Genomic DNA, 16,088 nt, shown 5'->3' with positions numbered 1-16,088 from the left:
TGGTCTGAACTGGGCTTTACACAACATAAAAATTGGCCATTTTAAATTCCCCAGAAAATCACAATATGGGATCTTGTAATGCATTTTTTCATGCCAACATTGTGTGCTTTTGCTAAATTACAAAGATTAGCCTTGTCGTTTTGGAAAAATACATGTTATATGGGAGGTATGCAGCAAGTGTATGCATATTCAGATATGAAACAAAAAGATGAGGCTGACTGTGATCATGCTGATGTGACAGGAGGAGAGTGGAGGCTGAAGTATGAAAGAGCCATCAGGGAGATTGAATTCACCAAGAAGAGACTGCAGCAGGAGTTCGATGACAAGCTGGAGGTGGAGCAGCAGAACAAACGACAGCTGGAGAGGAGGGTGAGTGCACACTGATACACACCTTCCACTAGAAACCATTGTGTTCCATCTCTGATATGATGACGACCATGCAGCTTGACTCTCCATGTACTGTCAAAGTCATTGATTTTAGGTAAGTATTTAAGAAACGAATGAAGTCAAAAGTTACAGCCCTTTATGGTGCGATATAAGGCTGTACCCAAATTAGACACCTCCAGGCTTCTTATTTAATTACAATTTAAATACTTTCAGTTATTTAAATTTACAGCAGGTAGTGATGGTGTGCTATTGATTTTCACTACACAGTTATCACAAGGAACAGAAAGAAATGGATAGGATTTATGAGGCCCTGTACAAGATATTATTATGTGTAATATTAACATGATGTCAGCATTTCCTTTTTTTAAATATAGTACATATCGTCAATATTGGTATAACCCAACACCCCTAACAGACAAGCTAGAGTTAGTACAAAACTCAGGCTCACATCAACTCCAAAGTCCCTGAAAGACAATTCAAGTTTAAAATATCCATTATGTTACAGATCTAGTCACGGTAGTAGGAGACTATCTTACTATCTGTGAAGATTTCAGTTCATATCATGTCATTCTTATCTAGTGATTATTGAGGGTTCAGGAACTAATTTGTCTTGATGAAGACTTAAAACACAATCCCATATTCCCACAAATCAAAAACGAATCAAGGTAAGTTTTTGTTGTTTTATTTTTCAGTAACAAATCTAGTGTTGCTATGGACGTGGAAACTTCACACATTCAGGGCCAATGAAAGACAACAAAACTATAGACCAAATCACAATGTTTATATACAATAACGTCGGGTGGAAAATCCTACCATCACATACATAAAATCAGACAGTGTGAGCAAACTCTGCCTCAGTTAGTCTGTTTTTAGCCATGTAAACAAAGCCCACCACAATAAATATCAATTCAAGTGTACGCAATATTTATAATATTTTTTGCAACCTAACCTTGCTATCAGACAGCCCTTTCCAACAGAGAATTGAAGCTGTTATATCAAAGCTACAAAGACTCCGTTTACAAAAACAGTAATATCACTTAGCAAACACAGTTTCTGGTCTGCTTGATAAGTGGTAAGGTAAAGCAGAGCAAATATTCCAATATAACATACACTTAAACTGATAAGGATTTTTTTAGGTGGCTAAAATATGTTATGCTGCGGCATCCACAGCAGTACATCACACCAGGCGCCATGTTTGAGAGAGAAACAGAGGGGCATATCTCCAAGACTGAAAATCAATATATTGCAGGCCTCCACACATAAATGAAAGTTTGGGAAACCCTGTTTCCCAGATGATTGAATGAATTAATTAATTGATTAATAATAATTTTTTATTTTAACTTTCAGTCAGAGTAGTGAACATGGTAAACATTATACCAGGTAAACATCAGGGTGTTAGCACTCTGTTTGTGTGCATGTTAGCATTTTGACATTAGCATCTATGTCAAAGCACAGCTGACCAGCACAGCTGTAGACTGTAAGTTTGTTTTAGTGAACATGTGACACTGTATATTCAATGAAGACAGTTTTCAAGCTGTTGTAATGTGAATGTAGTGTATAGATTATATGTCTGCCTGGAAGGCTCTCAAGTCATTGCACACTGCATGACATTTTTTCTGTGGAATTCCCAGCAACAGGGAATCTTTTCCAGTTCTGATTAGCTGCCTGTGTGTTTGTGCAGATCAGCGACCTGCAGGCTGACAACGAGGAGTCTCAGCGAAACATCCAGCAGCTGAAGAAAAAAACCCAACGACTGACCGCTGAACTGCAGGACACCAAACTTCACCTGGAGGGCCAACAGAGCCGCAACCACGACCTGGAGAAGAAGCAGAGAAAGTCAGTACAGCCCCTCCAACCCCGTCCACACACACACACACACACACACACACACACACACACACAGTCATGTTGAGCAGGTGTCTGTAGATATAAGTGACTTCACACAGGTGTATTACCTTATTCTGCCGTGTTCCCACAGACTGTGAAGGGTCCAGTGGTGTTGCTGTAGTGACAGTAATAACTGTAAAGAAAAACTATATTGTGCTCCAGATTGTTTATAGCATCATGCTGTGCAGAGAGGACGCACAAATCTCTAGCTCATTTGTACTGCTGATAAACCGTGTGTGTGTGTGTGTGTGTGTGTGTGTGTGTGTGTGTGTGTTTTGGGTGGGGGTGGGGGGTACTATCAGGGGACATGCTCTGTAGCTGTATATGCATTGCTGAATATGCATGCTGTAGTTTAACATGTAGGATCTTCTCTCTGACCAGCTCAGCACATTTTTAATGATTACATTTTTCCATGAACTTTATGAATTTAGCTTCCTAAACGTCATCAGTGTAGCAGTGGTTGTGGCTTCATTAGAGTGTTTAGTCAGTGTTAATCAGAGGAGTGTGTCAACGTGTATGTATGTGTTTTTTGGTGCAGGTTTGACAGTGAGTTGAGTGCAGCCCAGGAGGAGGTGCAGAGGGAGAGGAGCCTGAGGGAGAAATTGGCCCGAGAGAAAGACATGCTAAGCGGAGACGCCTTCAGCCTCCGACAGCAGCTGGAGGTTTGTTCCTGTGTGCTCCAGCTTGTGTCTGTGTGTTTGTGTTACCACAGTGTAATCAGGCCATTATAGAGGGGTAAAGGGGGTGGTAATATTCTGGAAAAAAAACTCTGAATTTTCTGAGAAAGAATTTATAATTTTACTACTACCAGAAAGTATTGTGATGTAGTAGTGCAGCCAGTCCATGTGGTGGATGCATGGATCAAGCAAAGGACATTTGCCCAGGAGACTGGGGTTCATGTCCTGTGCGGCTCAGTGTTTGCTTATGTATAAAAGTGCTGAATGCACTGTGTACCACTGTTCCCTCTAAGCTGTTTTACTGTGCAATTGCGCACTGCTCCTCACCTCTCTCAAATATCCCCGACCAGTTTTTTATTGTTTTTCTTTTTTTTTTTCCTCATATGCACTGTCTTGTACGGAGTCTTGTGACTTGAACAGTAAATACTTACTCCACTGTGGGCGTTTGTCTGTGCAATGAGTGACAGATGACAGTGAACTGTCAGTCAGTGATGATTAAAAAAAAACATGCTCACCAGGCGCTAGGGCTGCACGATTAATCGTAATAAAAACGTGATCTTGATTCATATGCATATGCGATCTAATTTTTTTAATGACGGATGATTCTGCCGGCCCGCCCGTGCTGGGAGTCGGGACATCATCTGTATGAAAGCAAGCGCTCCCAACGACGCAGCGTTATACCATGTGATGCAGAGCGACACCCGGCCGGCAGTTTGGAAAGCAGCGAGAGCAGGAGAGAGCCGACAACGTGAGGAGGACCCCTTACAAGTCAGCCTCTCAGTCCTTAGCCGCTAACGTTAGCTCATGTACAACACAGGTACCACACAGAAACTTTTACAGAGGGTCATAATATGCTTCTAGTGACTGTCAAATCACCAGTGAAAGTTGTTTAAAATGCGTACACGGAGAGCAGCTGAGCGCCTGCTCTCATGGGACAAAGATCCTCTGAGAAGAAAGACAGATCACTCTGCTCTGTCGCCAGGAGCAAACTGGGAGGCAAAGATCCTCTCTGAGGAAGATGGTTCACTTTGCTGCAGGGTTCACCAAAATGTTTTTTTGTTTATTTCCTTTTAATAAATTGAACACACATTAAAGAACATACAAGATCCTGTAGAGAATTAATACATATAATACAATACAATAAACACTGTCAAATTAAATGAAGGAAGAGAATTTTTTAAAGGCAAATAAAATATTGGGGATTTATGTAAAAATATACAGAGACATATAAATAATTATATAGTTAAAGATATGTAGGCTATGTTAGGTGAATACTCCTGTCAAATGCATGGTGTTGAAACGTTTAATTTTGATCTCCCTTAGTCCATTTATACTTTATTTTATCATAATAATAACAATGAATATTATGAATTGTTCACATTTTAATTTAATTTTAAAAACATTTATCACACAGCATTTTGTGGAAAAGTCAAATGTTCGGTTTACAGTTTTAATAAACTCAGTACCGTTTTTCAACACATATTGTTTTGTCTTCATTCAGTGTAATTAGCACATATTGTTATTGCGCCATTGGTTTTGGCCTTGGTGCCCCACATTTTGGCCGTGATGCCCCAATAAATTTGTATTTATCAAAGGCCAAAGTGGTCTTGCCCTAAATGACTTAATTCCGGGCCTGGAATACCTACCTCAAAAAATGTTGTTCAACATTGATATTATTGTTAAAATTGTTCAAAAGCTGTAAGAGAAGACAAGAGACTAAAGTTTATCGTTTTTACGGTCAGTGTCAGGCTGTCAGCTGTTGCATTTAAGTGAGAGTGTTCCCTCTCTGCTGACCAAAGTTTATATGCCTTGTGTCTCTTGTATCAGGCACAATCATAGGTTTTGTTATTTAATGATATTTTTTTATTATTTATTTATAATTTTTGTTACTTTTCCTTTTGTATCAGGAAATAAGCACAATATATCTTTATGTTGAAAAAAAATTGTGAGAGAATCGTGATCTCATTTATAAGCCTAAAAATCGTGATTCTCATTTTTTCCAGAATCGTGCAGCCCTACCGGACGCTGCCCAGCCAATACCTGCAATGGGTGTTTAGCTTGACAGCCAATCAATGGCATTATGTTGGGTATTCGCTGCTGTCATATTTGTTTAGCCATTAGCCATAGCATCGCAGCTATGGCTAAATGTGTGGGCTGTGGCGCTTCGTCCTCTGGAAATTTTAAGAAAAAAGGCGCATCATTTAAGGCTGTCAGAGTACGTACAGACGAGCGAACGCCACCAGTGAAACTCGGTGATATTTTTCTTTTTCAAGCGAGATTGGAGTTGTGTGCAAGATGTGCAATGAGGCAAAAGTACAAGTATGTATGTTGTATGTATGTATGCGCAGACACTTACAACATAAACATAATATGTTTATGTTGTAAGTGTCTGCGCATACATACATACAACATACATACTTGTACTTTTTCTGCACTACCTGGCCAGGCCAGCAATATGTTTTTGCCAGTAAAAACTTCATCCAGTACAGCACTGTCTGTGGTAGTAGCTCTGCTACAATTTTTGTTTACAATGTACGTTTACATGCACTCATTGCACTGCCTGGCCACTAACATTTTTTTTTTTTTTTTTTGCCAGGAAAATGTTTTCATCCAGTACAGTGGCACTGTCTGTAGTAGTACAACTACAATTTAAGTTTACATTTAGTTTTTGATCTGGCATATTATATTTGTTGCAGTTTAAAGTGTGTACCTAAACTTGAGCAGAAGAGCTGCCTGTTGGTTTTGATGTCATATTTCAACATTGCTAGGACACCCAGGAGGGATGTCCAGCTGATGGCCAGGTAACATACAGACATTAACTTTCATTGTGGAACTATTCTTATACCATTATTACAGGGACATCTTGATTAGATGTTTAAATAATAGTCACTCAGCCTCTCAGTATGCTGGGGTTTCCTGTAAATTTTGACTTAAATCTCAGAGAATATTCAAGTTATTTTTCCGTAAAATAGTGAGGTTTTTCTCAGGAATTTACCACTTTAATCTCAGACAGTATCCATGTGTTTTTTTTTTCCTCATAAATTTATGGCTTAATTTCTCAGAAATTCGGAGTTTGTTTTCCTGAATATTGCCCTCTCTCCTGGCCCTCTGTTTATTTATTTATTTTTTCAACCTACATGACCCTAATACGGCATCATAGATTTGTTGTGGTTATGGTAGGAATTTCCACTCTGTGGTGTCTACAAATTGTTTATTTTGATGGTTGGTAGTGACTCAAGTGGAACCACTCATAGATGTAACAGCCTAAAAAGGTGTAAAAGGTGTAGAAGTGTTAAGGGGATTCTAGACTTTCCAGTGACTCTGTTCTGCTGCAACTGTAATTATATATTGTCCTTTTTGCATTTTGAACCCATCACATAAGGTTTGGAAACTATATATGCTTACCAGTTCTCAAACATTATTGTGTGATAAACTTAGAATTCAGATGCTCAAATAAAATGTTTGTACTATAAATTTCGTGCCCTATATCAATAAGGGAGAGATTAGAACACAGTGATAGCCCTTATTAGTATACGAAGTTTGCTGAATTGTCCTGGACATGGATGTGTGGACATGTAAGCTCAGTAGCTGTTACGAGCTTGACTTTACTCTACATAGCTTCCATGTCAACAGATATATCACTTGACAACCAAGCAAACTCCATCTAATGATAAAGACTGTGTGCAAGGCTGATTTTGTGAAGAGCATGTCTGACTGACAAGATACAGGAAAAAAAAGTAGCAAGTAGGCTTTATGTTTGGATTGTTAGTTTTTCACACAGCTACTATTTAAAGTCAGAAATATTCAAACTTTAACATGATTATTTTATTGATAACCAACAAGTTAAAACCAAAAGAAATTTACAATGTCATAAAATGAGGGAAAGGCAGCAAATTATCATGTTCATGTAGTTGGAATAAGATCATGTATGCAATTTGTGCTTAATAAATGCCATACATGATTAATTGTCAAAATACTTATACCTTTTTGTAACAAAAAAATAAAAAAATCAGTGAACTGAGGAATCAATTAATTGACTGGTCACTGCAACACTAATATCTGTTCTTATCATAAAATTAGCTATATACTGGCATGTAATAGTTAAAAACTTAAATAACAGCACACAAGATCCAACAGGGTCTCTCAGCAACAGGGTCCAGACAGATTCAAATATGCACCCACAGACTGCTACGACTAAGGACATCTTCTTTCTTTTTTTTAAGGCTCTCCACTAACTTTAAAATAGTTCATTCACATATTACTTAACTGCTTTATTCAGTATTCATTTCATGCCATAAAATTAATTTCACACACAATAGCATCTGCATCGTAAAGTTTCTCATTGTGTTTACTCTTTTTAATGAAATGTGTACACAAAAGATTAACTTACTAGAAACAAGATGAATATACATTTTAAGTAAACTTTGCCTTTAAAAACCCATATTTGTCCAGCCCCATACTGTTTGCTTGACTAGTTTGACAGGTCCACCTAGTGACACTGTATCACTCACCTAGCTCTGTCCTATGTTAAGCTCAGTTGAACCCGGATGTTCCCAATACTCAACTTCAATTTTACTTTAGTGGCTTCAAAGGTCAGTTTAGGAAAGTCATATTAGGATGACATTAGTCACAGTATCTATAGGTTAGCTGTCAGAGATCAGTCAGTCTGCCAAATCTATGTGTTAAAGATAAGGTACTTGTTATGTGATGAGTCAATGCCCAAAATACAGAGGGATCAATCTTAAAAATTATAACATGGGGAAAAAAAACAAACAGATAAAATGCAAAATTGAACTAACCAATATGGCATACATAAATACACACATATATGACACACAACGGTGTTTGTGTTTGTGTTTATGTGTACACTTTGAAGCTAGTACCTGCTGAGCTGAGTAAATAATTGCTTATCATCACGTCACTGGGACACTGTCAGTCCCCGCCCATCTCCTCCTGTCTGTTCTGACCGTAACACTCTGTCCTTCAGGACAAGGACCTGGAGGTGTGTGCAGTCAACCTGAAGGTGGACCAGCTGGAGGCCGAACTGCAGGACCTCAACTCGCAGGAATCCAAGGATGAGGCATCCCTGGCCAAGGTCTTCTTTCTTTTATTTTTTTCTCCTTTTTTTCTTAGCCTTCTTCCTTTTGCTTTTATGATTCCTCTTTATGTGTTGTTGTATTTATTGCTGATTTTTTTTCTTCTATAAAGATCTTTGTACTTAAACTATATACAGAACTTGCAGAATGTTTTCTGTCAGTGCTACAGCAACTCTATCAGCACTGCAGTTAGTCAAGACATCCAGTCTGTCCTTCAAATTAAAACCCCCAGTAAAAAATATTTAATTGTTATCTGCCCATCCAAATAAATAGGTTCTGTTTTAGGATTGGGCAATTTGGAGAAAATCAAATATCATGAAAGATTTGACCAAATACCTTGATATCAGCATTGTGACAATGCAGTACATTTGACTATTGGTGCTTTCACAAAATATTTACACAATTAGATTTGTGATAAATAATCATCCGTAATGTAGATAATTAATAATATAACAATCTGCTAAGTTTAGAAAATAATCATGATTATCATTTTACTGTAATGCAGCCTTTAAAACCAGGAAAAGACAACACATGATGTTAAGATATCCAAAATTGAAGACAAAGTCTAGTCTCATGTCACAATATTGATATATTGCTCAGGCTTACTTAATTTTACTATATTTATATATATATATATATATTATGTACCTTCTATTACTATTTCTGTATTGTATATTATCACTCAGATGAGGAAGCAGCTTCGGGACATGGAGGCCAAGATGAAGGATCAGGAGGAGGAGCTGGACGAGCAGGCTGGCACCATCCAGATGTTGGAGCAGGTACAGACAAATCACAGTGCTCCCATCCATAGACTGTATAAATAATGGACTTATGCTGTGTCTCAAATTGCGTACTTCTGTACTACTTACATTTAATATTTTGAGTGCATAACTGCATAAGTATGGAAAATGCAGTGCACTGTGAGTACCTGGATGGTGCACTCAAAACGGTCAAGAAATTGAGTGTGGAACTATAGACACTTCTCACCCTCAATGGTCGCTATCTTGGCTACGTAGCGGAAGGGGAGGGACCACTTTTCAAACTGGAAATAGCAGCCGAGGACTGCACGACCATGAACATCGCTGTATTGTGCAAATATATGTGTTTTTTGCATAAGCACCATTATACTATTGTTTATTGGGTTAATTTAGCAGTTTGTAATGATTTGTTACCGCGAACGATAACGCAAATGCTTATGTTAGTTTGCTAACTAGCTAATTTGCGGTCATCATTTCCGGTGAGTGCACAACAGCCGTGTTTGGTTTGAGACAACACTACCCTGTCAAAATTCGCGCACTACGCCAATGAGTACATAGTGCACATAGTATACAGTACTACATAGAAGTGTACTAACGGAAGTATGTGATTTGAGACACACCAATAGTCTCCATGACGCCCGTAGGTTTCTGAAGAGCCTTTTTGAAGCTCAGTAGGAAGCTCCCAGCTGCACCATCTTGGCAGTGCCTGATTCTGCGTAACTCCTAGCTAATCCAAAAAAGGGCAAAAAGGTGGAGCACGAGTGGAGCTGAGTTTGGCAAAATGAAGCCTGGTTGCTGAAACATGACCTAGCTCAAAGCTACCAAGTTAGCTAAGGCTAAGAAGCTAGGCTATATGGTGCTATTATAGACTATATAAAACTAGTTTAGTTTTGACTGAAGTCACACAAAAAGACATATAAAAAATCAAATCAAAAACATTCAATATAGTCTGTGCCAGAAAACATTATGCTACTTTGCACAATTCCTCCTGAAATGCAGGTGTAACCTTATGTAATAAAGTTCAGTAGGGAGTGTTTTCACCAGGAATAGGGGGCCTATAGGTACCTTAAAATTAAACCCATTCAACCCACGTGCAAAGCTGAAGAATGACAACCACACCACGAAGTACAGAAGTATCAGTTTGTCTTTATTTCATAAATAACAGTATTTCAAACAAGTCCTGCTTGAGGTTGGCTATGGCAGGGCAGTACTGGGCATCAGGGATGAAAGCTGGAGGCACCGACTAATGCACCAGTGAAGCAACTGAGGTGTAAGCCGGCTGACCGCTGTGGTACCGGGCCAGGAAGTGGTGGCAGCTGGCTGACTCTCTATAATGTTATTCCTCACCTTGCTAGCTTCAGTGAACAACCAGCCTACCGTGCCAAGACTGGAACAGCTCCCCTGTCTTGGCAACACTAAAATTCATGAATGGCACTACCGCAACCAAACCCAGACAGAGTGAACAAGTGATTGACTCTGCCTTGTAGCCTACGTAGTCGAGTCTAGCATTAACATTACATTGCATTAGTATGACCATTTTAACATTGCACAACATCAGCTAACTAATGTTGTGGACCTTTATTTTACAACCACTCACCCTTTATTCTTTGGTGCTTGCTGGTTTAATTCTGTGACTAACATAAGCTCCTAATGAGACCTAGATAATACTGCAGGAGTTGTGTGAAACAGATGTTGTGATATAGTTTTGTGGTTGTTAAACATGGTCCCAATTCAATAAATCAATATGTTTGCCTTTTTCAGTGGAAGATTTCTGTTAAGTTGGACATTTTAACATGGGTCTACGGGGACTGACCAAGCACCATCTCCAAGGCTGAAAAGTCAAGCCAATGCAGAAGTGGCAAAATCGATCCCCACAGACCCCTATGTTAAAATGCCCAACTTTACAGCAGAAATAAACATGTTTACAGACTGGTACAAAAAAAAAATAGTTTTGGTCTCTATTGCTAATTTTAACATTCATGAGAACTGCACCGGGGGTGAACTTTTTTATTTCTCACCTGTTTATATTTTGTTAAAGCCCAAAGTAACACATAATTAAAGGAGAAGTCCGGTATTTTGCACTTTGAGCCTCATTTCTGGGTTGTTTATGATGAAATAAGAGTGGCTAAGACCAAAATAGTGACGACTGCTCATTTTCAGAGAATTTGGCTTTCCCCTGCCTGGCTTAAAGGGATAGTGCACCCAAAAATGAAAATTCAGCAATTATCTACTCACCTTCATGCCGAGGGAGGCTCTAGTGAAGTTTTAGAGTCCTCATAACACTTGTGGAGATCCGAGGGGGGAGTGGGTAGCAGCACAACTGCACACCTAATGGCTGACGGTGCCCCAGATTAAAACGTCCAAGAACATAGAATTGAAACCACAAAATATCTTCATACTGCTTGTCCGTAGTGATCCAAGTGTCCTGAAGCCCCGATATAAAAAGTTGTTTGGAAAAACGTCATTTGAACTCTGTTTTTAGCCTCACTGTAGCCTGCAGCTCTGACTGCTTCTCTGTGGGCCGCGCTCACATGTGCGAGCTTGTGCACGAGACCAGTGAAAGCACATGAACACACATGAAGGAGGTGCCCATGTCTCACGGTCTCGCACAAGCACACACACGTCAGCACAGTGTACAGAGAGGTAGTTTCAATTCTGTGTTCTTGGACGTTTTAATCTGGGGCGCCATCAGCCATTAGGTGAAGTTGTGCTGCTAACCACTCCCCCCTCAGATCTCCACAAGTGTTGTGAGGACTCTGAAACTTCACCAGAGCCTCCCTCAGCATGAGGGTGAGTAGATAATGGCTGAATTTTCATTTTTGGGTGCACTATCCCTTTAACACTGCTGCCTATGGCCATGTGTGAACTTGTCCTAAAACTACCCTAAGCGTTCGTTTTCAAAGCCATGAAACTCAGTGGTCAGTGGTGTTTGGTGATGTTCTGACATAAAATAGTAGCAAACTGTGGTTTCCATGATGATTTATTTGACATTTTGTCTACCCCATTGGTTTTCTATAGGAAGCCTCATTGTCCGTTGTTAGTAATCCGCCACTGGAAAAGGAAAGGGGGTTGTAATGTTTACGACAAGGTTGTAGTCACTGTAGTCTTTTAGCTCAGCGAAAGTGCCGGCTCAACAGTGCTGTGTACGCTCCTGGAGGAAGAATGAGAACAAACAGCCATTCGGTGTACTGCAGTTTTTGGTACCTCCATGTGGGCGCCCCTTGTTCTCATCACAGGAAAATAATCAACCCAGTTTTAAAGCTGCGTTTGTTATTCTTTTGCCAGTGGGCGGCAGAAGAACACAAAATAAACTGACAGACATCAAGTAGCCTTACTAGTAAACACCCAGCTGAGTATTTGCAAATCCAGCAGACAGCTTTAGTATTCATTTGGAGTTCTTTGTGTCCAACTGATAAATGTAAGTTCAGTTTTCACTCTCCTTCAGCTCTGTTCTGTCTCCACCAGCTCCTGAAGGAAATATGTGTCTCTTTAGCTGCTAAAGGCTCCCCTGTGTTCACCCGCTAGACTCTGTTTCTGTGTGCTGTTCACTGCAGAGCATGTATAGTACAGTGGCTTTATCAGAATTTGTTTGTTAAAAACCCTCAGCAGTGAGACTGTGCCGTAAAGGTGCTATAAAACTAAAGCAATGACCTAAAAGAGGCTAAAAAGCTCTGAAGAACTGAGACCAACTGCAGAGTTTCACGTTTCACGTTTTAATGGTGTTATAAAAAAGCACTGATTATTGCATCTTTAAAGGAATGATTTAGCCCAAAGTGATGGTATACTGATTATTTCATTGACTTGTGCCAGTTTTTAATCCCATCCACTCCCTATGGCCTCTATTTGATACCAAGATGACACAGTCAGTGCAGTTTTTTCTCAATTTAACACACAAACACTAACAAAATGTCCCGGAAATTCAACAATTACACCACTGTGCTGGGTGTGATCTGAGTGTGTTATGAATATTTTACTTGTACTTGTTTCCTTGAGTTCAGCCCTTGCCAGCTATTGTCAGCCCTGTGTCTCTTTATTTGAAGACATGGTAACTGAGAAAGGGCATACACCCTGTTGCTAAAATACAGTGCAAACAAAATGAAGGATTGTAACAAATCATATACCGGACACTAATATTGTACTGAATCTATAATCTCAGACAACTGGCAGAAGTTAGGCCACTATAGGCCGTTTCAAAATCTGAATTCATTAGATACTGTTACTACTTCCGGTGTACTGCTGATAACAGTTATAATGACACAAATACAGGCCTAGTGTAATATTTCAAATTAATTTGAAAAATATGCTGTATTGAGCCCTATTTAAACTGTTTATAGCACATGGTCTAAAGTGCATGGTACATGTGCATTTAGGCTGTGTCCATCTCCACTTAGCTACTTTAATGGCAAATAATCTTGGTGCAAAGTAAAGCACAAGGGGCATTGGGCTTGTATTTAGTACCTCAATTAATCAAAAGTGTGTTTTGGAAATAACACTCATCTGAGAGACATCTGCCCTTCGGTTTTGTAGCCAGGTGTGCCTCCATGCAATAAGAGCAATAATGCCACTGCAGCAACTAACATGGGACATTTAAGCAGCAAAACTAAAAACTGTAGTGTAGTGAACTTGGCAGAGAAATCAGAAACTTTTCAGAATTTACGCTGCTTCTTGTGTGTAAATGCACGCAGCAGGTCTCTTCCATTGAATGTTAGTAAATCTGCGATTAGATTTGCACATAAAAAACCTTGGCACTAAAAACCTACTCTGGATTCATGAATGCTGCAGAAAACTCAGATTTGTTCATCGGCAGGTGTGTATGTTACTGAATGCCAATCAGTTGTAAATTGACAGTGCGTTCCCTCTTAGCAATTAGCAGTCAGCAATTAGCGTACATCCCCACCCATGAATAGCCAGTGACCACCCTATAAGGAGGTGATAACTACCATGGATAGGTGCATTCTGTCGACCTATGAACACAGAGCAAACAAAGACACTGACATTGAAGTTATTTTAGGTGAAGTGGGGTTGAGAAAAACATTTTATTGTCTTCTGTTATCAGTTATGTGACAGGTAAATCAAAGGCTTGGAAGGAGTTAACGGGTGCTTTTAACTCTGTGTCCTCTGTTGTAAGAACCATCCAAAAAGTTGACATGAAACTTGATGCAAAAAACATACAAGTACACGCACAAAAAAACACAACAGTACAGGAAGCTCTTCACAGTCACAGCTCTCTGCTTGCATCAACAGAGAAACCTCCGTCAGTTTGCCCTAAGCCTTAGCATTATTTGTCACTGTTGTGAAAACCACTATTAATACAGGCAGTCTAATGTTGGCAATAACCCACTGTTAAGTTAAACAACAAATAAGATAGTCTGGACTAAAACCACACCATCTCCCTCCAACTCTGACAGATTCGAGTTCCCCAGCTGTCTGGTGTGAGCGGAGACAGATGCCGAATTACTTTCCCATGTCCACAAGTTTTATTAAACCAAAACTCAATTTGAAATAATGTTTACGTCCCCCACATCGCACCTCTGATAATTAAATTAAACAAAAATGACATGCAGTTTGGTGCTGCAGTATGCAGTGCATAAAGATGGCAGAAGAGGAGCGCGTTGGTTTGTTATTTTATTTATTCAGAGGACACTATTTTCCAGTTTTGTATTAAGTCAATTTGAATAACCCATTCACGTCTTTAAGAACTCTGATCTGAAGCTTAAATCTACCGAATGCCAACTGATTTAACCAGATGTGTTACATTCTAATCTCTTGGCATGTTTAACTTAAATGTTTCAAAGGTATCTATGTATTGTGAACACAACAGATCACAGTATGAAATATAATTGTAATGTCTAATAATTAAGTAACATTTCTGTGCAATATCTTATTTACACAAGCACTACAAACAGTCAGAAGTAGGTGTACATTTTGTTAGTACTACGAAAAGATCCGAGCTACTAACATATTGGTGAATGCTGAAATATACATACATTTCCTTCTGCGAACAGTTTACACACAAATTTGTTCTGTTCACGTTTCATGAATGAGACCCAGCGTCTCTCTTAATGGAGAGTCAGACAGGAGCTCTGCAGCTCTGCTCTGAGTGTACTCGTGTTGTGAACCCAACTATGTAGGTGCTTCTTACTATCTGAATTCTGAAATGAACTAATAGCAGGAAAATACTGTGCAATTCTGAGTTAAGACCAGATTTTTGTTAATCAATGGATCAAACGCTTTCTGTTGCCTGAAAATAGCAATACAGCTACAATGCACCTGACCACATCTCATTTAAGACCTGTACACTCATGGGCACACAGATGGGTGCAAGTTACACAATGTGGGTGCTGGCCATGAAAACGACAACTGTGTCAGTCTGAAACTAGCATGACAGTTGCACTACATGTTGGGTTGCTTTATGTTGAATGTAACACAGGGCCCAATATCTTTTAAAGTTATATTAAAGGATCATTATTATTCTCATGTTTGAATGTTTAGAACAAAGCTGGAATCAGGATGTGATCAGCCTAGCTAAGCATGAAGACCTAGACAGGAAAAAATAGTTAGCCTGACTTTGTCCAGAGTTTAAAAATAAAGTTACCAATCTCTCCTAAGCTTACTATTTAACACGTATATCACTTGTTTTATCCACACACAAACATAAATGTTAAAATGTCAATTTGTGTTTTTTGGGAGAGTCATCATGTTAATGTAGAAATAGGTTGAGCACACTCCCAAAACCACAAAATGCGTTTGTGGATTTGTAATGTATTTGTAATTTTTTTTTTAAATTCTTGTTTGTTATGGCCAAACAAGCTATAGATAATATTTCAGTTAATGAGCTTCTAAGGTGTTGGTAGGTGTATTTCTTTAACTTTAGACTTTGCCATGCCAGCTGTTTCCTCCTGCTTTTAGTCTTTTTTCTATACTAGCCTAATCACATTCTTACTCCGTCTTTCTAATTTACACACAGACGTGAGATAGGTGTCCAATCCCTGATGCTCTAAAACAAAGCAAGTAAAGATGTTTCCCAAAGGATCAGTTTCTTTCTGTACTTTAAAATTCTTAAAGTTGCAGAGGCCTTTCATGTTCATACAGAAGACAGACACATAGTAGACTTGGGATCCATTGGAAGTAAATTACCTCAGCCCCCCTGCTGTCACTGATATACAGTAGAAGGCAGCAAACTAGATATACTAATCACTTTATCCAGGGAATCACCATCTACAAGCTTGCTAAAAGGGGCTGTTGAAGAGTTTCTTACAGACATGTTCGGCGTCTTCTCTAAA

At 39.1% G+C, this 16,088-nt stretch overlaps 1 protein-coding gene across 6 annotated transcripts in view; it reads left to right on the top strand.

Annotated features, from left to right (window-relative positions):
* myo18ab (myosin XVIIIA b) overlaps positions 1–16,088 on the top strand; it is a 241,528-nt gene that overhangs the window by 175,867 nt on the left and 49,573 nt on the right. For all 6 annotated transcript variants that reach the window (XM_049576736.1, XM_049576735.1, XM_049576734.1 and 3 more), the window contains 5 exons: positions 242–369; positions 2,069–2,223; positions 2,813–2,936; positions 7,939–8,046; positions 8,734–8,826. In XM_049576736.1, coding sequence (XP_049432693.1) covers positions 242–369; positions 2,069–2,223; positions 2,813–2,936; positions 7,939–8,046; positions 8,734–8,826 — 608 coding nt within the window. The remainder of the gene's footprint in view (positions 1–241; positions 370–2,068; positions 2,224–2,812; positions 2,937–7,938; positions 8,047–8,733; positions 8,827–16,088) is intronic.

This window comes from Epinephelus fuscoguttatus, linkage group LG5 (assembly GCF_011397635.1).
Source record: "Epinephelus fuscoguttatus linkage group LG5, E.fuscoguttatus.final_Chr_v1".
Taxonomy (NCBI): domain Eukaryota; kingdom Metazoa; phylum Chordata; class Actinopteri; order Perciformes; family Serranidae; genus Epinephelus; species Epinephelus fuscoguttatus.
The sequence above is the reverse complement of the archived record's forward strand: the minus strand, read 5'-3'. Positions and strand labels throughout refer to the sequence as shown.